This window comes from Astatotilapia calliptera, chromosome 15 (genome assembly GCF_900246225.1).
Source record: "Astatotilapia calliptera chromosome 15, fAstCal1.2, whole genome shotgun sequence".
Taxonomy (NCBI): Eukaryota; Metazoa; Chordata; class Actinopteri; order Cichliformes; family Cichlidae; genus Astatotilapia; species Astatotilapia calliptera.
In genome coordinates, this window is record NC_039316.1 from 8,763,075 (window position 1) to 8,790,637 (window position 27,563).

The window sequence follows — 27,563 nt, forward strand, 5'->3', positions numbered from 1 at the left end:
CCTGAATGAAGCTGGAGCAGCGAGGCAGGTTAATGGGGCCGGTAAGGACTGTTGCCCTTGAGGGACCAGACCCTGAGTCCCTGAGCCCCCTGGATGTTTGGAGATGAGAGATGAGGATCTTTGTTGTGGGAAGACTGAGGCAGTGATGAGTGGTCTCGATGGAAATTGCAGATCCCTTAGGGCTGGAAGAAGAAAAAAAACAGGGAAATCCCTCAATCTCTCTCTCTCTCTCTTTTTTCTTTTTTAAATCATTCATGAAGAATCTGGTCTTTGTTCGGCATTCTATCACCCTGTTTGCTGCCTTGTCTTTCGCTTTAATATCTGCTCCTGTCAGTGTTTCTGTCTTCATTTCTCGCTTTGTCTTTCAAGTTGGAGAAACATTTATTTCTGATCGCTCTCCTGGACAAAACCTGAGTGCAGATGCAAACAAGCTTGTACTCATACTGTAATCGTGGGGTGTGTGCAGACGCTCAGTGTGTACTGTATTGCATTGTAATGTCACTGTTATGTCCTCTTCTTTGTCCACTGCTCATTCCCTTTGACTGAACTTTCCAAACCAGTCAGTCAGGCTCACGGTATTTAGCACATCTCCTCCTTCTCCTCCTTGTCCTCTCATCATCCTCCCTCTTCCTTCTTCTCTTGTTTTGTGCATCTTTTCTTAAAGTGTTTTTTTCTGGACTGATCTGCGTGCCGTTGAGGCTGACAAGTCAGACAGGGCTATACACAACAGCGAGGGGAAAGAAAAGGAGGCTAATTCCCCCTGGCAAGACCAGTGAAGTTGCACACAAACACAGGCATTCTTGGCCAGTCTCGATCTCTCCCAGCATGCTGACCATTCGACAACAGTTCCAACTCAGTGGCTCCATAGACGGAGGGGGAGCTGTGACAGGGAGCGAGCGGAAACGAGAGGGTAAAAGAGAGGAGTTGAAAAGGCGAGAGGAGGGTGAAATGCAAGAGGATTAAAAAAGGAAAAAAATGAGCAAAAATGGGGGAATTGGAGGCTTTTAACACACACATGACAACACAGACACACAAAAAGGAACTAATGAAGGCATTTTATTTGACTTTTTTGGACACATTTGGAAACTTGGAAAACATTTACACGCTATTTATAAAACTGCTATCGTTGCAGCCATGCTACACTTCATAACTATACACCGCAGCTATGAGCCCCTTGTTTTTTGGATTTATGAGCACAATTTTAGCTGCCTTGTTTCTTTTTTCACATTGTTTTACTTGTGGGATTAAACTATGTAGGAATTTCGGATTTTAAACAATTTTTGTTGATGGAAGCAAGAAGGAGAGGGGGGAAAGTGGGAAAGGTGAAAGGGAGGGACTAGCAGGGAGTTTATGGTAAACAGGCCTAATAGCATAACTGGGTGTCCTAATTGGTCAGGGATGAGTGTGCATTGTTCATGTATGTGTGTGTTGGGGAGAGAGAGTGAGGCTCTTCAGGAAAACAGCTGTCTGAGTGGCTTCTTAAGGCTGGGGGCATTAGGTCGGACGGAGCCCCCTTAACTGGCTAAACCGTCTAAACACACACACCCCTGTCTCTTCACCAGATGGGAACCCAGCCCAGTAGGCTTTTCATGTGGTTGCGGGCTCAGGGAGTGGATGGGAAGGGAAGCGGTTTCAGGAGCAGGGAGGTGACACACGAGGTCTGAGCAGTTCTCCTCCTCCTCTCCTCTCCTCCTTGTTTCATCTCTTTGTTTCAACCAAACACTTTGAGAAGTCGGGGTTCATATTTTTCAGGGGCTTGCAGTGACACAGCGGTTCGCGGTTTGGACTCGACCCCAACAGTTTTCCTGTTGCTGCCAGAGTTTGGGCGGAGTGCTTTGGGTGTAGTTGACTAAGTTTTGCCACATGTGTGGTTAGGCAATTAAAGGTCGCACCCCAATACTCTGAGAAATTTTTTTTTTTTCTTTTTTCTTGCACACTTCGTCTAAACACTGATGTGATGCATGCGCGTAGAGATTGAGTAATGCTGGAATTAATCATCTGACTTATAAATATCCCATAACTACATCTACAGCATGACAAATATACCCTTAAAAAAGCTGTTTTTGCAAAGAATAATCCTTCTGCACTGACAGATTAACCCACTGAATTTTGAATTGTGTGGAGCTACTAAAGTCTGCCAAGCTCAGCCTCTCTCACATATTACTTAATCTCTTCCCCCCATCACCCAATCCCACAAAGAAGCCCATTGTATGAGCTCACATCTACTACCGACCAGCGTAGACAGCTTGAAATGCAGTAACACCATAAGTCACATGGACACATGCGTGCACCCACACACACTAATGCACTACTTTTCTCTGGCTGGCTTTCTTTTGTGGGTCATTGGGACACTGTACATGGAAAGTGGTGACATTTGTATGTGTTTTAGATTTCCAAACTGGAAACACCTTGATGGGAATTTCATAACTGGTCTCTGGGCAACACAGAGACAGACGAGTGGAGTCTTTTGCACCTCCATATCTCTTGCAGCACAACTGGAATTAATTTGTTCTTCTTGTCTCTTTATTAATTTAGTTTCTTATCAATATGACTGATAATGATAGCAAACATTTGTAAATTTATGGTCAGCATTATTAAAACACAGTTATTAGTATCATAGTCACACCCAATCCGCTGCTTTTGCACTGTCTGCAGTTTGCGTCAGCGTTGTGAAGACACTGTATGGAGCTGACTCGTAATCACTGAGCCGTAATGGTGATGTTTTTCATTAGTTAGGCTAATGGCTATGATCTCATCGGTGGAAATGATTGCTTTGTGATGGCATCCAACACAGAGATTGCTGTTTACCTCCAGCACAGCTTAGTTTAGGCTGACAATGTAATTTTTCCAGGTATTTTGTTATATTTTTAAAGAAAAGGAAAGAGGGAAAAACAAATCCATCGGAAACTAATCGGGTGATATGGAGGTGTCTTTCTCTTTATAAATGTCTGTGATCAGCTTAAAAGAAACTTTTATTTACAGGAAATCCTGCTATTGCAATTAAGTTGCCAATGATACATTGACGTTTAAACCCCGGTCTTAATCTTATAATAGGAGACGATTTGAGGTAGAAAATCACCGGTGTTGCTGGTAACTTTAAAGATGGCTTTGTTCTATTCAGTAACCAACGACAGTTCGACAACACTCTGCACCACCCACCCTGCGGTTCAAATGCTCCCTGTCCTCTGCCTGTTGATACATTTCTAGCTATGGTTCAGCCTAAATATGGAGATTTTTCGAAACATGGACTCTTGCAAACATGATCTTTTGGGTCAGGCTGTGTGTGGCTTGTGTGTGGCTTGTAAAGCCACACACAGCCTAAACTTTGGTTTTCATAAACAGTTTTAAAAGCTGGTTTCTCTATCCAACTAAACGTAAACACAGAAATTAGTCCCCTGGGCTCTAATTATAGGACTCCTCAGTGGCTGTAGTGTTTTAGTGGGGCACTTAGGAGACTGCTCATTTTCCAGAAATCAGCTTTCCCAGATCTCAATGATGTTTGTACTGAGTACATAATTAGCCTGGCCTAATTTGGGTATCTGTGAGAATAAGACCCAAGGTGGAAAGTCCAGTTTGTGTCCTTACAGGATGCATTGATGATTTTAGGGGATAATGTTTACTTCATTCATGGACACAGTCTCACATGCACTCACTGCTACTGGTTATTGTGTTTCCAAGACTGTAGCTCTGAACTGCGGTCAGTGTGCCCCGCTACTGTGTGGTGGTGACATGTAGTGATAGGCCTTCTGTTGCTGTCTTTCCTCTGCTGCAGCCCTCCACTGATGCTGTCCAGACACACACACTCTCAGACACACGCATTGCTGCCTCATGATAGCTCAGCTGTCTCAAAGCTAGTGCCCAGTATTAAAGAAGTCTGTACTTCCTTTAACATCTTCATATTTTTTCCTTCTGTCTGCTTATTCCTTCACCTGTCTTTTTATTTCGCTAAGCTGTAGCAGTGATGGGATACAGCATGACCAAATGTTTTTAAGCTCAATCAGTGGAAAGACAGCGCAGCTTGATTTATGGTAAATACATGTGTGTGTCTGTTTGATTGTGGTTGTGTCCATAATTGAAACCCTTGTCGATTTGTTCCCATGCTGATAATAAGTGTGAATTAAGCATCAAATGATGAGGAGTGTGAGAAAAAGTCTGGTCTCACGGACACTTGTGACACACACACACACACACACACACACACACACACACACACACACACACACACACACACACACACACACACACACACACACACACACACACACACTCTGAGTGTTAAGATAAGAGTTAAAGCCCTCGGCGGCTCATGTGGCAGTGTTTTCAGTCCTGCGTGTCGACTCAGACCAAAGCCGCTGAAGCACAATATGAATCTGCACGTTTGTACCTGTGTGCTCTTTTATATTTAAAACACATCCCTAACATCAGTGAGTCTGTTCAGAATTTCTGAAGGTACTGAGGTGTTTGTGTTGTTACTGTTTCACACACTGAGTTTATTGCCTTTGTGTCTTTTCCTTCTCAGTATTTGTTGTCATATTTGTCTTCTGCCATTTTTCCAAATTCTGGATGTTTTAGAGACAGGAAGAAGAAGAAAAAGAGGAGGAAGAGGAAATGCAGGGCGCTTGGAAATAGAAATCCTTGCTTTATGGAAACGTGCATGTTTACATGCTTTTGTGTTTCTCCGAATGCTCAGTTGTTCACAGTTGTGGCAACAGCTCTCCGGCTTTTTGCACGTACCAGATTGTTGATACGTACACTCTGCCAGGCAGAAGAAGTTAGAGTGATGTGTGGGAGGAAGAAGAATGATAAATTCAGCGATGAACAGAGATAGAAAAAGTGTGGAGTGAAGGGAGTCAGACAACGGATGCTGTGAATATGCAGATAGTCTGCACGTGACTCCGTTGCTCAGATTTATTCAACTCTCCCTGCTACCTTGCTTTGGCATTTAGGTTAACCATCTCTTCCCTGATCACATTTCAGACCATGAACCATGAGCTAACCATTTGATAGCCATACATTTCTCAGCATCCTGTGGGAGATGCCACTGTCAACTACATCCTGTTCCATTTCCTGACCCCGTCACCATTCTCCCTAAACCCCAGACCCTCGACAGCACACTCAGAACGCAGAGGAAAAATGCTCTTATTAGGACAACCGTCTCATCCAGTCGCCTGCCTTAGCATGTTCTTTGCGATTGTTTTCCAGTCCAGCCACAGGATGTGACACGTCTCTCGCCGTTGTTTCCTGCTGCATTGGAAAAGTAGAGCAGCAGTGATGAATTTGTCTGCGGAAAGGGTTAGCCAAAAAGGTTTCCGCATGCTCTGCAGGTTATGATTAAAGCAAACAATGTAAGCACCGGTGCGGAAAGTTGTTCACACACATAATTACCTCTTTTTTTTCTTTTTTTTTTTTGAGTTTATTTTATATGGAGACCAACCTAAAATTTTGTGCATAGAACAGACAAAGGAAAAACATAATAGGTGCAAAAAGTAACCACATTTAAGTCTGTCTCAATAATCAAAATTGGTTTGGTAGAGTCCCGGCCTTTTCTCTTCTTAATTGTAAGTGGTGTCTGTAATTGCATCAGGTTTAGAGGACCTCTTTGTGTACCAGTGGAGGGGATGAGGAAACGGGCCAGGAGGCATAGAAGGAAAATGGTGACAGGATGATGGGACACTTGGGAGCAGAGGGTAAAAGTCAAGATGCTGCTGAAGAGGTGAAGAAGTGTAGAGGTGGGGAGACCTGAACCGAGCATTGAGGATGGGGGATGTAAGAGTTATTTTACATTGTCGCTGGACCAATGAAACAACATGATAAATGTGTAAAATTACAGAAAAGGAACTTCCTGTTATTTAATTGTTTATAAGTTAATTAATTACTTTGGTGTACTGTGAATAGGAGTAGGGGTGTACAGTTAAAAGTTCAAACTCTATGCACTCCTTCACATTTTCTAAAGCACATTTTCAATTCTTCGTTGGGCTGATTTTGGACCCCGGGCCTTATGTTTGACACCCCTCATTTAAAACATAAAAGTTCGGAAGGTGAGACAGGTAGTTGGGAACTTGGAGTCCCGTACAAGCTCGCTTTCTCATTGGTGGCTCAGATCAAATGCAACCTGCCCATTCTTCAAGCTTGATTGCTCAGCAGCTTAAACGCACAAAGAACCTATTTCACAAGTGTGTGTTCTTCACGGCGTATGTACCACTGACCCCCAACTTGATACTCAAAGAGGCCCGAGGACCCGCTAGAAGAGAGTGTGGACCATGCCTCATTGCCCTGGTAACAGCAGCCTCTGGCAGATAACAACTGCATCACCGTAGCAACCTTGGGGTTCAGGGGGGGTCACCACTTAGGAGCTCCTTTGAATACATCACTCCCCTCACACACCCCTTTTTCTTCATGACAGGTTTTTGATTGGCCATCGCGTGTGTGTGCGCTCCACGCGTGCAGCGAGGCGGTACAGACACCGGAGTATGTGATTTGAGCATGTGAGTGTATACAAGTCTTTGAATTGATGTTAGAAGTGAAATTGGACTTTTTGATGCTTTTTGATGGAGCATGTTAGCTGTGTAGTTATTAGATAGCATCATGCCTGTTAAAGGGATTAGGATTTGGGCCCGGAAGCAAAGGAGGAACCCCTATGCAGGTTTGTGTGTTTGATAGTTTTGGAGTGTATGTGTAGAGACAAATTGTTTGTACACACATAGGAACAAATTCAAGAACCGCGGTTGTGTTTAAAAACTCAGCAGACTTTTAATGGAATTGTCTTCAAAAATTTGCAAGAAGATGGTGTGAAGTCAGAGGCAGAATTAAAGGAGTCGAGGGAGAGACTGGGAGCTAAAATAGGAAAATAAAGGTGTGAAGAGTGTGAATTGGAAAAAGAAAGGTGGGGGAGAGATACAAAGCTGGTGGTAATCAGCAAACAGTGCAGTGTAGGCTGAGAGCTTCCTTTGTTCAGACTGTTGGTTTTCTGGGATGGGTCAAGAGAAGCTGGATTCTGAGACTAAGTTGAATAGTGGACAGAAGAGTGAATGGAAAAAGACGGAGATACAGATGCACTTGTCATTGCAGGTGAATTTGATCTATTTTCTTTCTATTTACACAGTATTTAGGTTATGTTATCGGTCACTACTGCTGTGAACTTGAATGATTAGTTAAACTGGGGATGATTGTAAGAGATTATTGAGCGAGACAGCTAAGCAGGTTGCTTCTTTTTAGAGGTCAGAGGTTGCAGCCTTTGATGCAGCTTTAACAATAGCGGCGTTACTCGGTAATAGTGTTGCATATAATTTGATATATTTTTTTAATTTACCCTTTTTTACTGTGTTATTAATCAGGATTTTCATCAGCATATGACACCTTTGAGCACTGATGATGAAACACTTGCTCTGTGTGGCTAAAAATTCACATAATTGTCATGATTTAGATACTGCGGCAATAAACTGAGTCCTGTTAAAGCCTATGTTAACACTGTCTGTATCTGCAAATGTTTTGAAGGCTATAGTTCAATTTGATATCAAACACCTTTTAATATAATTCCATAAAAGTTGATTTTTTATTAAATTTACTCAGATTGTGTACCTAATGATGTGGGAACTCCGGATGTTTTAATTAAATTTCTTCATTGTACTGTGTACAATAGAAAAAGTAGACCCTGTACATTGTATACATATCCTTTGACATGCAAAAATCTTGAGTCATGCTTCATTTCTTTATGTTTTGCTTGGAAAAAAAGAAATAGGTGCGGTGATTTATTGAAGGGTGTGCACACATGAATGGACATTCAACGCTCTTCTTTGGATGTTTCTGCCTTTTGTGTTTTTTCTCTGCTTTAGTAATGTTGAGGTCCGGGTCTGAGGAAGCCAGTCTATAACTTATTGTTACTTTTCTGTGTTCATAATTGCATCGATTTTGGTAAGACCTCCAACACCACTGGCTGAAATTCAGCCCCAAACTACAACAGAGCCTCCACCGTGTTTTAAAGATGGCTGTAAACACTTATTGCTGTACCTCTCTTCTGACCTCCTCTGTAAATATTGATGACAGTTAAGCCAAAAATGTCAAATTAGGTTCAGTGTGTTCCTTTTTCTTAAGTATATGACATTCAAATAATATGAAATGATAGTTTTTAGGCCTGTAACTTAATCCTTTTGTGCGCCACTTGTCCAGTTTCCGCAATTTTAAGGACACACTGCACACCATGTAGGTATGGCAAGTTTTTTTTGACTAATAGCTCTTTGGGAATCACCTTAAAGGTGCAAAAAATGCTCCTTTTATACCAACACAAATATTGAGCCGCTCACCGAACCATGCCGGTTTCTCAGCGATAGCGTTAGCCAATGCATAACTAATATGACATGACAGATAAATGTTAGCCACTGATAGACTGATGACAATCAAGAAGATTTTTATTGGCCGATATTAATGTTTGGCAGTGTTGTGCTTAGTTGCCAGCTAGTTAGGTACAACAGGCCAGCACTAATGCAGTCTAAGCAGTCCTGCAATAGGTCCAGCATTAAGGTAAGTAATAACAAATATTTATTAATTAGAGTTCAGTTCAACAGCATTTCAGATTAATCTCCAAAATGACCAGTTCTTCTTTAGTATATAGCATATAAAATGTTTTCAGAAATAATAATTTGTATTTAATTAAATGTGAAAAAATAAAGTAATTTGCAGAGACAGCTTCACTGGGCGATAGTGATTGTCTGGTCATTTTTTGCTTAGCAGCAGGAGAGATTTTATTGATCTGTATCACACAGCAGGACAGTTTCTTACTCCTTCTGCCAGCCTCCCACCACACATGTATACGTACACCCTTACCATGCAACACTACCTTCAACCCCTCCAGTAATCACTGATCCAAGGCGTGACATTGCTCATTAGCTGAATGAAACCGTCTTGTATTTGCTTTTTCTGACACAGAACTGGAATCATAGGAGTGGCTCAAGAAGAAAAATCTGAAGTCATGTCCTCCTTTTGAATCTCTATCTTTGTTATGTTATAGCTTCAGCTCCCGCACCTCCCACCCTCTTGCCCCTTCATGCCGTCCCTCCTCTTCTGTCTCTTCCACCTCCTCACATCAGCCTTAGTGGCCTTGATGAGCACTGAGTCATATAGAGCGATTGTGAACATAAGGTTCCTTCTAAGACACGCACAGACTCGAGTACACTGTGTGTTTCTTGTTCACTTTTCAAACCTTTAAATATTTTTCTGTGTTGCTTCTGGAAAAGCATCTGAAATGAATGCAGGTTAGGTCAGACGGACAGCATGGAAGCTTAAACATTGAAAGGAACAAACGGTCACGAATAACGTCTAATATGACTTCGAGGAACCATGTTGGGTCTCTGTGCCAGTAAACAAACATTTCCTCTTTCCCTCAGGCATTAATCACGGGGTAATTGAGTGCCTGTCAGTTGTTGTTGCGTCTTTATTTTGCTGTGTCTTTGCAGCTCCATTATCTATGTTCATTCATTCTGAATCACATCTCAAACGTGTCGTAACACAGCTTTCGGGGTCGTCCTCAGTTCACAGAAGAACTGAGCAGCATGAATGAAACTCTCGTGGGGGGATTTTTTTGTTATTAGGCGTTTATCGTTGCACAGCTTGCGACTTGCACATAATAATTAAGAGAACTCCAGATAGGAGCAGAAGCCTATTAGTAGCGTACCACTGTGGTGAATAAATTCCCATTTTTATTTTGTCTTACTGGTTCTACAACTAACTGGGATGTGCTCAAAGCACTAGGAGGGATTTGGTTTTGTCAGTGGGAAATGGGAAGTGAAAAGAATTGCAGACATATTCAAAACCTGCATGGATGTACAGGAGCGAGTCACTGCTGCAATTTCCCAGTCTCAGTGGGCCCAGATCGGGAATTCAATGATTCAGCTGTTTTGACAGTCAAATGTAAATCTGAGCCAGTTTTCTCAAACACCATGATTTTGAGCTCATTTTGCATCATGGGTAACATACAGCCCACTTTGATCTGAATAGGGCCGAACTTACTTACTAAGGCCGAAGAAGGTTAACTGCACATTTAATTCCATTTAATATAAGAATAAAAGTGCAAATTCAGCAGCACGTCTCGGTTTTTCTCCGTGATATGTCAGCATGTGTAAAATTACTGAAAAACCGCAAATTTGTTTTATAGCTGATGGTGAAATGCTGATATTAAGTCAAGAGGTTAATGTTTACCTCTTGACTTAATTAATTAATTTATTAATTTAGTGTAGTATGAATTACAATGGCGAAGTCCCGTATTGGTAAAATTGTAAAGCTTGTGAAAATACAGTTTAAAGTCCAAAATCTATGCAACTATTCACAGTTTCATCCAGATTGTCTGATTAGAGTCTTTTCCAGGCCAATTCTGGCTCTGGGACCTTATGTTTGACATCACTTATTTAGACACACCAGCTCTCTTTCTTTTCTTGGTCAAGTCTAATCTCACTTCATGTTTGACAGTGCTGCATTGTACGACTCACTCAGTTGAGGTCAACACAATTGCTATCATTCTCCTCTGAAGGCTAAAAATCTCCTCTTTCATACTCTGATTAGGAATGGTGAAAAGACCTTTCGCACCTGCATGTATCACTGAGCATGCCTTTAATTTTTATTGAACATGGAGGCACATCATTTCTCGAGGTCTGAGTTTGAGTGCATTAATGGTACGTTTGTACGGACCAAAGCATCTGCCGAATGAATCTAATGTCATGTTTCTCTTCTCTCCACATGTTTTGCGATCGCCCCTCAACATCTATCCAACCACTTTACCACTCAACGTGCAACTCCACAGGTAAGTGGGGTTTTTTTTTTTTGCCATTTTTTTAATGATGTTTTGTAATACTAGAAATTCCCCTGACACACACATAGTCACTGATGAACCAGAATATAGGCCTGATTTCTTAAAATAAACGTCAGAAATGTGTGAAGCTCTGTACATTATGAATGCACTCGGATTCAAATAATGGTGTTGTGTGTTTAGAGTGGGTAAAACACAACAGTCGAAAAGCCCTCAAACTGTCTCCTCCTCCCTGACGTGGGAACAGAAAGTGAAATAATGCCTCTGAGATCATTAACCTCAGTGTTTTGTCAATGCTATACCATGCAGAGCCCGCAGGCGCCGTTCTGTTTTCCCCTCTGCATAATTCACACACACGCATGAATCCATAGTCGTGCACGCTCACAAGCAGCGCTTTTGGTAACCGTCCACACAAACTCCACTTCTTCTGCCCAGCCGTGAAATGTTTTCTCTCACTGTAGTGCTCTGACCTGCTCTCACACTCTGCTGACCCGTATCACTTCTTTTCCCACTGGTCGTCTTTCTGTCCTGCCAACAGCCTGTAGCTACAGCTGGCTTGTCAGCCACTTAGAGCTGATGATTTAAAAGCATTTGTATTGTTTTAACATGGGGGGGAAAAAAGTTTTTTGTAAAGAACTGGAACTGCCCTTTCTGGGACACAGAAGGTTACAAAGGTGCCACAGGGGATTTCACCCAGTTCGTGGTTGTTGAAGTTGTGTACTTAGGTAGTCTTGTCAGTTGACTTTTTACAGGTATAATCAACATGGCTTTTGAAGCAACTATTAAAATATTGACTATTATCCAGAAAAAAAGGATATTTGGAGATCATGGACTATGTTATATAGCTTGTTGTCTCTCGTTAAAGTCTTTAAAGGTACAGTGTGGAAATTCTCATCACTAGGTGTCAGTAGATTGCAGATTACAGTCAATTCTGTCTGTTCGTAAACCTAGCTACGGTGGCTGCTGTAGGACAAACACAAAAAAAAAGGAAGACAAACTTTTTACTTTTTTCAAACTCTTATTTGCCAAAATTACATCCGGTTGTACTTTTCGAATTTACTTACTTTATATTTATGCAGGTGCAGGCACAAATTTAAATTTAAATTTGTTCTCTTCTTCTCCGCCTTTGATGTACTATGTGGTAAGGTTGGGCGATATGTAAAAATTTTCCAACCGATAACCCTCAGTCCAATACGCGATGATAGGTGATATATTCGTGCAGGCACAGACTTTTCGATGGGCAGAGCAATGTAATCATGCACAGACTGATTTGCACATTAAGAATTTAGAAGTTTTGTTTGGAGGGAATATTTTACCTTCTTTTCTTGTTTGCTTCAGTATTAATATAGCTACTTTTTGGATTATTCATTTATTTATTTATTTGAGATGCACCAAATTGCACCAAAGAATAGATAGATATATATGTAGATAGATAGATATTTTTTTTATGTTCGCTGGAAGAGACATTTTCATTTTTAACTTGCTTTCTGTTTAATTTTGTATTTGTTGTTTGGCCGAGTGTGTAAGACAGATAAACGCTGGAATGACCTGCAAACACAGTTATAGTGGAAAAAAGAAGCCATTTTATCTTTGTTTCCCTCCCCACCATTGTGTTTTTTTTATTTAAATGTTTTTTTTCTTTTCTGAACATTGGCTACTGCCTTTCTTTCTTTCTTTCTGTTATGAGTTTGAGGAAATGAATCGCTGCATTTGGGCGCACTCTGGGGAGGATGCTTTTAAAACAGAGCTATTATTTTTTTCGTTGACTGCTTCTCTTAGCTTCAACCAACATTATTAGCAAACTTACTCTTGAGCGAATAAATAAATCGCCCTTGTAAAAACAATTGGTGAAATACTTCGTACAATCGCCAAACCAAGGAATTTGGCTGTTCTCTAGCCACATATATAAATTGCAATTACGGTACGCGACACACCAATGTCCATGTTGGCCACTTTATTCGAAATGGGGCGGGAACATGGCGCCTTTTACGACCTGACGCATTTTTAATACAGTAAAACTAAGTTTATGAGAATGCATCACTTTTAATACTCTAATAATTCATTAGTAGTAAAATATTCTTTTTTTCCATTAAGTAACATCAAACGACTGATTGCACCTTTAAATTGTGGAAACATTAAATGTGGGAAAAGATGGCCTTTAGAACAAAGAGTGGCTGCTGTTTAAAAACCTCTGTGTTGACATCTTGATAGGACTAAATTAGTTTTCAGTCAATGGAACATGAATTGCATGCCATTTCAAGTTTCTAATGATCCATTACAGTTTGCTTTAGCTCAGTTTAAAGTATCGCTCCCTTTCTTTGCCTTTGGCTTGGTTAATCAGTTGGTAAACATGCATGGAAATGGCTAAAGTTTATTGCCTGTTATAAAGGTACATTATGTTAGAGATTCTTTTGAAGATATCTGACTGTGTCCAGATGTAGATAACATTTATGCGTTGGACTGTATGGTGTCTCCCGAGCTTGCTTCTCCTGAAATGAGGTTACGTGTACATGTAGGTGCATGTGTTATGAAGAGCTGTAGGCGACACTGGAGCTTGTGTGTCTCTAAAGGTTATTAACTCTGCTATTCTCAACTCATTATCTGAGCCTTTGGGCAAAAAAATAGATGAACTATCTATTCTCTACAACCCTCCTATCTTCTCTTGCAGGAGTATAAAATATTTGACTCTGCAGTGGAGAGAATATCTTTGTGCTGTTAGTATGTCTCACATCACAATTTTTCAATCAGTGAATCGTAAAGCCCTGAAAACTTACATTTAAATCTTTAAAGCGTTGTGAAAGATTTATCTATACGATGCATATCATGTTTTTGGGGCTTTTTTAAATTAAATCTTTTGATAAGATTGGATAGATTTTGTTTTCAAATATTCCTGGATTCTGATTAATACATATAAAGAGGGGGGGATATTTTTTTAATATAGTTTTGCAAAGCTGTTGTAGTTTTGCCACTATAATCTTGCCTGAGCTGTTCCTCCGAGGGTCATATCGCTTTAGACCCCCCCCAACAACTTTCAGATCGCAGTGTCAGACCATTTTTGTGAAAAAGCATTACCAATCCAACACCTGCTTAACAGCATGTTTAGCCAGCTGTGCAGGGTGAGAGGGTAAGCTGGGTGTTACTGAAAGTAAATGTGCGGTTATCCCCTTGCTTGACCACATTATGACTCCCTCCTTACGGATGGATGGATTTTTACGCCACCTTACAGTTCGGTCATTTAGAGTGTCTTTAAATATGTTGGATTTCTGATGTTTTGAGGCAGCTCAGCTCATCTTATAAAATGTAACCCTCTCTTAGTGCTTAGAAAAAGCTAAAGATCGGTCAGGATTACTACATTCAACGCATGATTGTTATTCCCATCTGCGGTACTTGAGAGTGTATATTTGGGAGTGTGGCTCTGTTATGGCACCTGATTCTCTGTTTGTCTGAGGAAAGGTGGAGGCAGGGAGAGGAGCACCATGCCCCTAGCATAGAACAGAACAGGCACCAGTAAGGACATATGCTCACCACCCACTTAATTAATTAATTGAGAATACAATTATCTAATCCATCCAAACATATTCAGCTTGGCTACGGCCTCCCCAAAGACCTCCTTAATCTCCATTAACAATAAACCAAAATAATTAAATGATACATTGCCTTACTTCATAGAATTTAAGCCTAAAGAATCATGCTGACAGATGTCTTTAATTTACTACACCAGGATATCTTTTATAACTTCTTTACACTGACAGAAAGGGGAGTTTCACCGGTCTGTTCAACATAAAATCTTGGTGGGCTATATGTGGGCTGCGATGCAGAATGAGTTTGACATCTGTGATCTAATCTGTCAGTCACATGACAATAACTCAGGACATTCATTGAGAAATGTTTCCAGCACTTTGTTGAATCTGTGCCACAAAGAATTAAGGTAGCTCTGAATCCAAAAGGGGGTCCAACGCCATATTAGCAAGGTGTGACTAATGAAGTGGCTGTTGAGTGGACGTGACATTGATTAATGGGTGAAAGGTGCTACTGCGATGGTCTTTACGCCCAGCCTACAGACAGCTATGCAGACCCTCGTCTGCATGTTGTAACGGTGTCACTAAAGCGTCACAAACGACCGGTCTGTGGTTGAAAAACCCTCTTGGTAACCTCTACACAAAAGGACACAATTGCAGTACCATATATAGAGCATGAAAATGAGTAGGCATGGACAAGTGTTTCAAAGCGGCTTGGGAATGTCCCGCCACTTTAGGTTGGTTTCTGTAGCTTAAATAAACAGCTGTATAAAGGGCAATAAGCTGAGCTGTCAGCTGATGTGGGCTGGCACTGACATCAGCTGAGATTGGCCAGGATCGCAGCTGACTTTTTTTTTTGTCTTGACCAACACTACACTTCATTAGTCAGAAAAGTGTAAAGCAAATGAGGGTGACTGTTGTCTAGACAAGTGGGAGGTAGAGAGATCAGCCACAATAATGGAGTATAGCATCAGTGGATAACTCGGCTGAAGAAAGGCCACCTTATGGTCTGCTGACTTTACGGCTCTGTTTTATTGAGGCTGTGGAGGCTACTGGATGCTGTAAGGAGTTTGTAAAAACATCAGCTGTCTGACTCCTTCTGTCGTGTTAAAAAAGATCCTTTGGAGTCTCCCCACACTTTCCAGAAAACTATAAACAGTACTTTATTCCAATCTAGTTCTTTTCCTGCTTTTTTTAAAAAAAATTTTATTGTCAGCTTTGAAGAATTTGTGTGTTTGTATGTGTTGCCAGTGGACACATTCACTTCGCTCTGCCTCCTACAGAAAACCAGCAGTTCATCTTCTGCTCTCCAAGTTGTTTTTGGCTGCAGCAGTGTGTCACTTGTAGCCAGAAACTAATGCTGAAGACTTTTCCCTGGCTTTCAGAGCGCCACAACTCTTACCTTAAGATTCAGTATTTTAGGAATTTGACCCATATCAAATACTTACAGTTGGGATTCCTTAGCTTTGATTTTTTTCTTTTTCTGTTTTTTGCCATTTTTTTAAAGACGGATTTTTTTTCTTATGGGTTATTCAACTTAACTGTGTAGTAAACATACGACCCGAGGGCCAGAATCGGACCATCAAAGGTCCATGTGCGAAATGATGGGACATGCCTGCTATATACTTCATTTATAGTTTATTAATGGGTAATTGCAACAATTTTCTGTCTTTTGAGTAAAATAAAGCAAACACACAAGTTGACCAGAAAGATCCGAATATGTCAAAATAACATAATGTGATTTTCAGCAGTTTTTTTAAGTTTTGGACATGGTTAGCTTTGTTTTAGCCTTTTTTCAAAATCATTACATTTGTTGACTATCCTTTAAGTTGTAAGATGAATGATACTGTAAAGCAAAACACACACAGAAATAAAAAATATCACAGAGCCCAGCTGCACTGGAGTTTTTCTTCCCAGGAATATAAGCCGGTTTGAAAATATTTTGGAGCCCTGCAGGAAGAGAACGATCAGGTGAAACCTGAGATGCAGTGGAAAAATACAAACAGTACCTGTCCTGAACGGGGCTGTAATTCCAGTTTTTAATCTTCTTTTATTTATCTTATTTTCTGGAAACCCAACCTTCTCAGAGCCTGTGGCAGCACTTACAAGTACATGTGCGCTATCACAGTCGGCGTGAAGTGTTAGCCAAGCGTATGCAAACAAATAAACAGAGAAGACACCGGCAAACACATACCCAGACTTATGGACATCTGGATGCAGATGCATATTTTCACCGGTAAGACATGCTCACAGCTGCACACAGACGCACACACATAGAGGGAAAGTCCCTGCTGCAGCGGTGTGCTACGGGTGGGTGGCCGCGACCAGCAGTGGCCTTTGGCTTTGAGTCCAAGGTGGGCTGAGAGTTTGTGTTCCACCCAACCCCCTTGGTGGAGAAACACAAAGAGCCACTGTGTTTAAGAAAAGAGTGAAGGTATGATAAGGTGGAGAGAGGTCTAGAGAAATGGGGTGGTGGGGGTGCTGGAAAAATGTTGAGTGATTTCTGGAATGCTTCAGAGAGATTTGAGATGGACAAACAAAGAAAAGCAAGCTGAGGAGGGAAGATGAGCCTGAGACAGAGGAAGATGACACAAAAGGGATGAGGAGAGCCAGAGAAAGACAGATGGAGAAGAAGGAAGGAAGGAGGGAGAAGTAGAGGGTAGCCAGATGGGACTCCGCTCTGAAACTTGTGACAGCCCGTGGGAGGAATATCTTTGCGAAACTCTTTTTCTGATTGGTGTGTTTGTTTTTGACAGCCGTACTGTGTTGGATGGTTAATCATAGCACAGCAAAAATGAACTCTCTCTTTGTTTATATTACTCTGTGTGGGTGTATTCAACTCGGACGCTCTATTTTTGAATCGATCTATTGTGTGACTGCGTGTGTGTCCTCCCCATTTCCTCCATGGCTTGTCTCTAAATTGCCTTGAGACGGCGGCGTGTAACGGCTGGAAGGCAGAGCAGCAAGCAGTTCTGGCCGGCAACTGCTGATCTGGATTCTGCTCTTAAATCCATGTCTAACAGGATGGCTTGCTTAGGGAGCTGTACTTGGATCAGGAGTAAGGAAAGTAAAGCCAGCGTGAAAAGAGGTTGCAGACTAGAATCTGTGCAAATGTGTGCGTGTGTGTTGTCGCTAAATTAAAGCTGGTCCCAGTCCAGCGTTTAGAGGAGGTTTGCGTCGGGTTGATGTATTGCTACGAGCCTGGATAAGAGGGATGAGCTCAGAATAACGAACATTTTTGCCTCCCTCTGTGGGTGTGTGTGTGTGTGTGTGTGTGTGTGTGTGTGTGTGTGTGTGTGTGTGTGTGTGTGTGTGTGTGTCAGACAGCTCACAGCTGTAGAGGGCAAAAAGCCAGACCCAGAGTCAGCCTCTATTGTCATGATAACGGTCGGCCTACCGTCTGCTTAATCAGCATAATTCTGCCTCTCAGTCTTTCTGTCTTTCATCCTCTGTCTAAATCTCATACTCTCTCTCTGTCTGTTTATCTTTCCATCTCTTTTCTTTATCATCTAACCCTCATCTGTCTTTCTTTTCTACTTTTATGTCTTCTTTTATCCCTCCACATCGCCCCCCCCTCTAAATCAGCGTTAATGCCACCGCTGAGTGTCTCTGGAAGAGCTGCAGCTCATATGCGTTTCTGTACACACACACACACACACACACACACTCACACACGTACACGTCTTGTTGTGGGTGAGGGCCACACACGCGCTTGAATGGCTGAGCTGCGAGTCTGCTGCTACTGCTATTTCACACATCCTGGCTTTTATTAGAGTTTTCCTCTCACGGTGTTCCACTTGTGTGCTTGTTAAAAAGGCTTTATATATGTAAACACATGGCGTAATTATCTGCTGTGTTGTTTTTAACTCACACCTTCTCCCTCTCGCGCACACACACACACGCACACACACACACACACACACAAAGACAGCAGTTTCAGCAGTGGTCTGCGTCACCTGTAGTGAGCAGGTCCCAGTGGGGTTTGATGGGCGTCTTGCCAGACTGGAATCCTGGTGGGTTGCCAGATTGGCTGTCAGCAGATGAGCTGAACTTTGCCTCTGACTAAATATCCAGCTCTGACCCTTTTATTTTTGACATTCCTCTTTTGGGAGGACAGCTCAAAATCGTTGTACTTTAATACTACTGAAGTCTAGAGTAAATGATTTGTTGCACTAGTTAATATTCAAATGTGATGAACATTAGAATATTTTCGTCATTGTCCCTACCCAGTTTTTTTCCATTTCAAGATCACTACAAATGACAAAAGGAATCACTGAGATTGGCACTAAAACAAAGTGTCTAATAAAGAAACTGCATTTATTTTAAAAGTGACATTCATATGGTTCATATTTCCTTAATTAATAGCCCAGCTAGACAGATCAACTTTGAAATTAAAATTAAATATACAGGAGATTCAGACGTAGCAACACCCTTAGACAAAAACTGGTTCATCCCAAAGACAAAATACCCCAAAACAAACTAAACAACATGGTGTATTAGGTGCAGTGCACAGAAGAAACCAAACGGCGACTCCTCAAGTGCATAGCACAACACAGGAAAGCCACCTCAACGGGACAAGACTCAGCAGTACATCTGGAACTGTGGGAACATCTGCTCACATTTTGGACCAAGGAGACAGACGGTTTGTAAGGACTAAAGGAGGTTGTCTACCTTAGTTATGAATGATGAGTGTTGAACAGAGTTTGTTGCTTACGACGCCAGCTACCGGCCACCTACAGTCTACAGTCCACCTACAGTCTTGAGATTCCTTCCCAGGCATTTCAACCCCTACTCACACCTTGCCTCAGGTGACCTCAATATCTCACCTGATAGTGGGGTGGTCCTGTGTCTCATAGAGGTTTTACCTGGTGGTCTCAGTTGTAGTAATGACCCACACCTTTTTTTCACACCTTGGCTTATGTGATGACAAGTAGTGGATTAGCGAACCTCAAGACCATCTGCACCAAGGGTTCATTACCTGGGACTTCCAGTGGTTTAAGAACCGAAGAACCCTCTTGGACGAGGGGCAAAAAGTCTCCACAAACTGAAAGAAGTCCAGCTGTCGTCAATTTCAAACTCCTAAGGCAATTGGAGAATATTTAAAAGTGCAGCAGGTCTTGTGAAGTCGCGGGAGATGCACTGCTGACACTGCTGTTATTCTTTTCTATCAAACATACGGATAGAAAAGAGTAATATTTCCATACAGGATTGGTTGGTCTTGGTTAATGATTGCCTACAGTGCTGTTGATCAATGGGGTGCCAGTGGAAACTGTGCTACTGTTGTTTAAAAGGAACAGGAAAGGGGGAAGGCATGTTAGGAGGCAGTGAGGGAGAAGGAAAGGTAGGAGAGTAGAGATGAGAGTAGGGGCTTTAAATGTAGGATGGATTTGAAGCTGCCAGGCAGGAGGAAAAGAGAAAGATGACAGGATAGTCAATTTTCAATTCATTTTTATTTTTAGCACAACAAAAAATTGCAACAACACTCTCCTCATGGCGCATGAGAAGATAGCGACCCCTAAATAGCGATGGGGTTGTGGTGACGGCACATTTGGTAACCCCTATACGATCAGTTGAGCAACTATATGGTCGCCTTAAGCAGTCGTTTCGGGAACTGCTATTTTGACGGTTCATGATGGCATTGTTTTCTCCCCTGTATGTTTCGCTCTTACTTTCCTATATGCGTATATACATGTTGGCATACTTACAGTATTTAAGTTTCATTTAAGATTCATGTATCAGCTTGTGGTAATAAACTGAACATTGTTCTGTCGTGACGGGTGCTTCCCTTTTAAACAGCTGTTGTGAAATTGCTGTCACCACTTGAGTTTAAGGGGAAAAAAACATGAGCCCAAACACACGCTCTCTCCAACGAGCACAGTCCTACCTGTTACGTTTCAAATCTGGTTCAACCACATTTCAACTTTACCCAAGCTGATTTTAATTACTGTAGCAATGACAAACATGCTGCCCTGCGGTTCAGGAGTGCGTCAGGGAACAGTTTTTGGACTAGAAACGTGCTTCGTGCCAGATTTTCGATGTCACAGTGTACTAGAGAAAGACATATCTTTAAGGTATTCAGATTTCAGCTGGAGTTGTTCAGATATCACTAACACACCAGTTCTTCTCCTTTGGAATTCACCATCTGTGCACAGTTTTGCAAATTCCATATTCTGCATGAAAAATACAATGCATATGCAAACCACATCTGGCCCCAGGTCTGCTGGACTCACTTCTCTGCTCAGGCATGACTGATCAGGAATGCACAGTCGACCGCACCCTTTCTCCCTTTCAACCACTGGACGCAGTGTGTGTGTGTCTGTCTGTGCTTGAGTGTGTGAATGCCCTACTCAGATTACCGGAGTTCATTTGTCTTGTAAGCTCTGGTGCCACTCCTTTTTATTCTTTTCATGCTAAAGTATCACCTCGTCGGCCCCCTCTCCTTTCCTGTTTGCTCTTTTGCCTTTCTTTGTTCGCTTCAGACTGTTCGGTCAGAAAGATGAACAGAAACAAAGCCTTTCACCTCGTAAATCTGCGGCATGAGCACAGGGAGCCTGTAGACATATCGTTGAACTCGATGCAGCCTCTCATGCTGAATTTATCTGCTTCACAGATGTGGCTCGGATGCACACCCAGTCTGAGCTTCCTTGTTCTTTGTCCCAGTGATGGTGTATTTGCTCACACGGTGCGTGTGTGCATATGCTAGAGCGCACAGGCAGACTTACAAGCACACTTTTAAGAGTGTTGAGTCAGCAGCTGCTGCTTCGGGTTCAGGGGTGAGAGGTCAGAGGTCATTACCTGCTTTGCGCTTTTGCCTTTATCTCTATGGATAATCTGCACTCGCACATGAGTCTTAGACACGGTGATGGGCCGACACGGGAGGGCCGCAGAAGAATGGTGCTCCTAGTTAAGCCTGCAACTTTTTTACCAAGAAGTAAGAGAATTCAGGAGCACAGTATAACACACAGACACACACAACAATGACAGTATACAAGTACTTTCAGCTGGAAAATTGGACTGTGGAATGATGGAGCACGTGGGCAGCGGGATGTGGGATTTGTCTTCTTCCAGGGGGAAGTGACAAAAGTTGACTCCAAAGGTTTGAGAGAGTTTAATCTTGGAAAAACTCAACAAAAACTTGAGTGTGTGTATGTAGGGCTTTTTTGTGTGTGTGTGTCATCAAAGACTTATTCCATAGAGACCAAAAACTGTATAATATTTGAAAAAACTGTTGAAATAGCTGTGTTATCCTTGATTAAAGATCGCTATCTTTAAAGGCACGCGCAACCATAAATACACAAACATGCTTTATTCCCTCCAGGCCTTGTGATAGTGTTGTTTACTGACTGTCATCTGATTGTAAATTGTTAGGCACGTACAAAAATGAACTGACACATAAACATACAACATTTTCTGGACGATTTAACCTTTGGATGAAGTGCCAAGGCTCCTCTGACCTGCAGCTAAACGTTTGTTTTAGGGGTTAAAGTAATTTCAGTCTGATGGCCTCCTCCTGTGGCCTGAAGTGGTAATTGCACACAATATAGGCTGCAGAAAAGAAAGCAAGCTTTGTTTCACGTGATTAAATGTGTGAGGCGGCAGGCTTTTCCCCCCCAATTTGTGGGAAACCATAAGTTTCACAGTTTCTAATAGATTTAAACAAGTTCTGCAGTAAGTTATGCCTGTGTAAAAGTGTCCAGATGCAGTGTGAAGTGTGACAAATAGGGTGTCAAATAAAATGTTTTCAAAAAGACAGACATACTATTGAGAGTGCAACAGCTGATCATCTTTACGACTGATTAATCTCCTCTTTTCTCAGATAATAGATGATTATTTTTATCTGCTAGAAGATCCAAAAATGATGTCTCAAAAAATCCTTTTTCCTCCATCCTCTCCAGAGCGAAACCTACTGTTATTTAGCACAAAGTAACTGGATTCCCACCGAAAGCACACACGATGTTTGTCGTTTTTCATCAAAAAAATCAAAAAAATTATTTTCCAAATGATTTAAGCCAGTTCATTCTGAAGGAATCAACTACTTAATCTTAAAAAAGAAAACAAAAAACTGCACCATATTTCATGGAAACTGATGAATATTGTGATGCAGATTATATGAAACAACAACAAAAAAAGCATGGTAGTGGACTTCAATGCTCCAGAGGTCCAGCAGCCCACCACTAGAGGGCTGTTGCTAGGCCTGGGCCAGGTCTGGAAGCCCAGCAGCAGCCCTCTAGTGGTGGGCTGCTGCTGGGCGTCCAGGCCTGGCCTACCTCTCCCCCTGGAGGTCTGAAGTTGCTCAGCAGCTAACCTGAGAGGACACTTTATACTGTGTGACTCACATTTTCCTTCCCTAGTAGTCTATTATCACATGAGTTAATCACTTTACTCCCTGTCCCGTGTTCCCTGTGTGCCTGCGGTTTGTTTGTGGTTGCCTTTATCAGTCGTGATTTCTTAATATGCAGTTTTTGCCAGAAGGAGCAAAGCACGAACATTGAGTATGACTTATCTGTGTAGGTGTTGCGTAGGTGTCGTATCGGGGTGGCCAACGTTTATGATTAATGTCTTTCTCACACACCAGCCTTTCAACCTCCCATAACTCTTAACAGTATTATTGTGTAAATCCAAAATGATGTAATAACACCTGTTTACAAAGAAGACAATCAACAGATAAGTAATGACGTCTCTTTAGGTAGAAATTTTTGAAAAGTGGGCGGATCTTCCTGTAAGTTGCAGGTGTAAATATATTCTTGCTGTAATTGAGTTTCATCAGGTGTAAATCTGACACTTGTGTGTGCAAGATTCCAACACCTCCAGGAGGAACTTTATATAGAACATACAGTATATAACACACGCATGCACATAGAAGTCAAGCATGCTTTCCTTTACTTACATTACCGTCCTGTGGATGTACCATAATGTAAAGCAGATTTCCTAAACACTGAATGTGACTGCAGTCGAACCAAATTGGGGAAACAAATGCCTTCCAGAAATACGACTTTAATCAGCTGGTGTCAAACCGTACAGTTTAGAATTTGTTGCCCAAAAGTGGTCTTTTACAAACAAACACACACATGCGCAAAGGCACCAACTGTCCCAGTAAATGTGGGGTGCTCTGGTGTAATAAAAGCCTTCCTCTGTGGTGGAGCTGAACCCCTGTGTTTAACTGCCTGTGTGAATGTGTTACCGCTGAGAAGCACACACTGTGAAACTGCACATACTGGGATTTGAAACTTGGCAGAAACACTGAGTGAGGCTTTTATAAGATAGTTGTGCACTGCTGGATGCGCTAAATGCTACTTTTTTCCAGCTCGGCTTCTTTATCTGTTGTATTTACCTTTTGTTTGGTGAGTGTGTATCAATGTCAGGTATACCCAGGCACTAATGTGTGATTGGGTTACCTGACAAACAGGTTGGCCCTCATGTCCCAGCTTTATGTCTGTGGGACACAAGCAGTGGCAGCGTGTGTTTATATTTAAAATCTATACATTTAAAATCTTATCAGAGTACATAGTTATATCCATTCAGTCTCTTTCTTTTTGTTCCTTTTCCCACCTGGTCAGCTCTAACTGTACCGCTTGTCTTTTTGATGCAGGAATGTGTGAATCCAGTCAATACTCTGATAAGATTTAGAGTAATTTAGCCTTAATTGCCCTGTACTTCTTCACTGTCTGGATTTTTGTTTGCTTTTCCTCTTGTCCTCTCTTGTCACGTCTGATAGGAGTGTCCCAACATGACATTAGTGACCCATGGTTTCCTGTTTAAACACCAGTGTGTTTAGAGTCTGCATCGTTTTCAAAGCTAATCACTGACACACGGCTCTGATGGTATAATCGTGTTTACATTCTGAGGTAACGTGACACTCTTTTTGGAGCCTTTAATGTCTCTGATGAAAGATTAAAGCCTGCTTAAAATGTGTTTTGTATTTAATGCCAACAACAGGGAAGAAAATGGTCTGTATTTGATTTATAGTTAAGCAAAATATGTTTTCACATCCAGTTTTAGTTAACTATAATAACCTTGATCATAGCTGGAAAAAACATCTTCTCTATGTCACTCTATTCAAATTTAATTGTGTACATTATCAAGGTTTTAATGGATTAGACACGAGAAAGCTGTGCTTCTGCTTCTACGCAGTCAGAGATGTTTACGCTCTTCTTTTGGTGACACGCCACCAAGCTGAAGATGCTGAATGTCCACTTGTCTATAATCTGCAGTTTAATATACTGATTATCGTCAGTGCTTTATCTCCTTCATGTGCACTTCATTAAATATAAATGAGGGGGGGGTTTGAATCACAACGGTGACCTGTGATGAAATTTTGACTCCATTTATGGGTCATGTTATTAAGCTTCACTTCCTCAAAAAAGAAAATAAATTAATCCTGAATGCAGCCAGATGCTCTGTGTTTGAGTTGTCCATTAATCGTGTTCTTGTGACTGTAATGTCTCTTGACAACCTTAAAGAAATTCCTTCAAATTTGCCACCAAAGTTTAGATTTTGGTGGTGAAATGTTCACTTGCTGTGACCACACGTTGGTTTCTTTTCTTGTGATTTCTTAGGGAAGGAAAGAAAAAATCTTTTTACACGTCGGGCTGAAACTTTTACTTCAACTCAAGGATTGAGTGATTATAATTTGCTGCTGTTTTACAGGTCAAGGTCACAAAGCACCAGGTTAACTATTAGTTATGTCCTTATCCCCCTACATCATTCCCTCTGTTGTAATAAAACCTACTTTGTTGTCCCACTTTATTGACGTCTTATTGATCGCTGCTGCACAGTAGAGTAATGCTGGTTAAATATTAAAGGGTTTATGGCTTTATGTCTCACCACTGTGACCGAAGGTCTTCAAAAATATATCTGTAGTGTGTACTTGATTGCCTATATTTGTATATTCCAAGCTAGGCTTGGAAATGAGCTTTGGGCTTTGTGCACAAACAAGTGCCGACGTAGTAGATTTTCTCTCTAAGGGGAACCTCAAATGAGGTCGGGGACCTGAGAGAGCAATAAGGGTTTAAGTCTAAGCTTGCACCACATCGCAGTCACAGATCTGGAATCGTCTTTCAGTAGCGTAATGGATCCATAAAAAAAAACCTTACAGTGCCAGATCTTTGTCTTGACGATCTGACGATCCTCTAATTTACCACCTTTTCTGGGGTAAACAAGAAGGTGAGAATGGTTGATGAGGTTTCTCAGCCAGGCCTACGTGTGTTTGTGTACTCACTCATTCAGTTTTTTGTCACACCTTAGTGGTATTGTGCTCCCTATGCTTTTACACTCAGGTGGGAAGGCTCCACCCCCCCCTACATACATGTTTTTATCCCTGAGGGCCTTTGTGTTCCTCACACACTGCATGTTTCCCAACAGTAGTTAAGGGTTAGTACTGCTGAGGCTGGGGTTAAAGCTGTTTTGTGTTCAAAATGAAAGAACCTGTGGGATATTGATAACAGGGAATGTAAATAGAAGCGTATGTGGGGTGGAAAAAAGGTGTTTAGGAGGTAGGAAAGGACATAAGGAGGGTGTGATGAGTGGTTGCCATGCCAGTAAATGAATGGCGGGGCGGAGCAGCGATCAGGGAGCGCAGAAAACAGAAAGAAGAGAGGCAGGGAATAAGGAAGAAGGGACGGGCTGACTCGTATTTCAGCTTCATGTGTGAAGGGTTGGGTGTAACCTTAACCCTATACTCACAGCACAACTCTAGTTGTGTCAACTCTAGTAGTCACGCACTTGCAGGACTTCAGGAGTCCCGAAGAGCGGAGTCTGGGCAATCCTCACCAGCATACCCTTTCTTTTTAACTCACCTGGGTGCGATAAGCAGGTGTGGGCTTGCCTTCCCAATTCTTGCTTTATCACTGGTGTAGATCAGCTGATTGGAGAGCCAGAGCTTGGTCAACACTGGGACCTTTTATCACAGCCTTTGCTTAGCACGCCTTTTCCTCAAGGATTCGCAAGAAGTTGGTTGTAAATTCTCTGGAAAAACTTGACAGGCATCCTCATTTCTGCTGCACACCCAGCAAAGGGAGTGTCACATGTGAGTGTGCCTATGCCAGCGCGTGAGCATGCAAGTAACTTCATCAGGACAGCAACAAACCCGGGAACCTCTTAACCCCTTGGTCAGGCCCTGGCTCTAAGATTGTGCGACTCAGCTGGCGCGTGCTAACAACTGGAGATAACAACACTCAGGGGCACACATGGTCGTGAACAACAACCGCTGATTTGCTGAGACTGAAAAGAACCGTAGGGTAATTTGGAAACCTCTCTCCACCCTGTCATGCACCACTGAGGAACATAACAGAAAAAGGGGACTGTGCACAGAGAAGTGTGCGCCGCGGAAGGGCGGTGATTTTCCTGATTGCTGGATTGCTTAATTACCCCTTTGGGTTTGGGAATCACGCCTGGAGTTTTAAGGCACAAAGGAGGACAAGAAAGGAGAAGATGATTTAAGTTTTTGCGGCAGAGAGATGAAGTGAAGGAGGAGGCTGTGTGGGTCAGAGTCATGATGTGGAAGTGCGCTAAGCAAATGGAAAGCAAAGCGGGATATGGCTGAATGTCCTGCTGGAACTAATTCAGTGCTTATTGTTGAATCTGAAGAGTCTGAAACAGTTTAGTAAGTGTGAATATCTGGACAACCCACCGACCTAAAGATTTACGGCTGGGGATTTATTAATTTTTTTGCTCAGTTTTAAAGAAGACCTCTCTGAGGGACAATGAGAGGAGACAGGAGATCCGCATCATTCCGAAAGGAGAAACCGGCGGGCCTTTCCCGGGCTCTCAGCTGGCTCAACGTGTCCAACCTCTCCCGCCAGAGCAGACGCGTCTTCCAGAGCCAAAACGAGCTCAACGTGGTTCACAGCCGCCACCCGTACTCTCAGTCTCACAGTCACCTTCACACCTCAGACGGAGACGAGCGTGAGGACGACGATAACTGGGTGTACCGGCCTCAACACAAAATAGGTGAGAGTGGGGAAACAAAAAGAAAAGCAGTGATTATTTTATTTTTATACTGGACACACACCTACTTAACCATATGTGTTGGCTACGTCTCTTTGAGCTTGTTAGAATGGTTCTTTGTTCTCGAGCTCAGTTAGAGAGACGGTGTTTACACGCACAAGCAAAACGAGTACTGTTTCATTCTCTTTCTTATGGCACCCTATTCTCAATCTCCACAACCCTCACACTTCCTGGTTCCCTTAGAGACTAAGTTGGATGTGTGTGTTTGTGGTCAGCAGGACTTGTGGCTGGTCAAAGGGCACTTT

At 42.1% G+C, this 27,563-nt stretch overlaps 1 protein-coding gene across 6 annotated transcripts in view; it reads left to right on the forward strand.

The window, feature by feature from the left end:
• nhsl1b (NHS-like 1b) overlaps nucleotides 1–27,563 on the forward strand; it is a 101,570-nt gene that overhangs the window by 16,523 nt on the left and 57,484 nt on the right. For 2 of the 6 annotated variants that reach the window (XM_026142747.1, XM_026142755.1), the window contains exon 1: nucleotides 25,989–27,261. The exons of the other annotated variants lie outside the window; for them this stretch is intronic. In XM_026142747.1, the coding sequence (XP_025998532.1) occupies nucleotides 27,015–27,261 (247 nt within the window). In that variant the 5' untranslated portion in view covers nucleotides 25,989–27,014. Of the gene's footprint in view, nucleotides 1–25,988; nucleotides 27,262–27,563 lie in introns of those variants that run through there. 6 annotated transcript variants of the gene reach the window in all.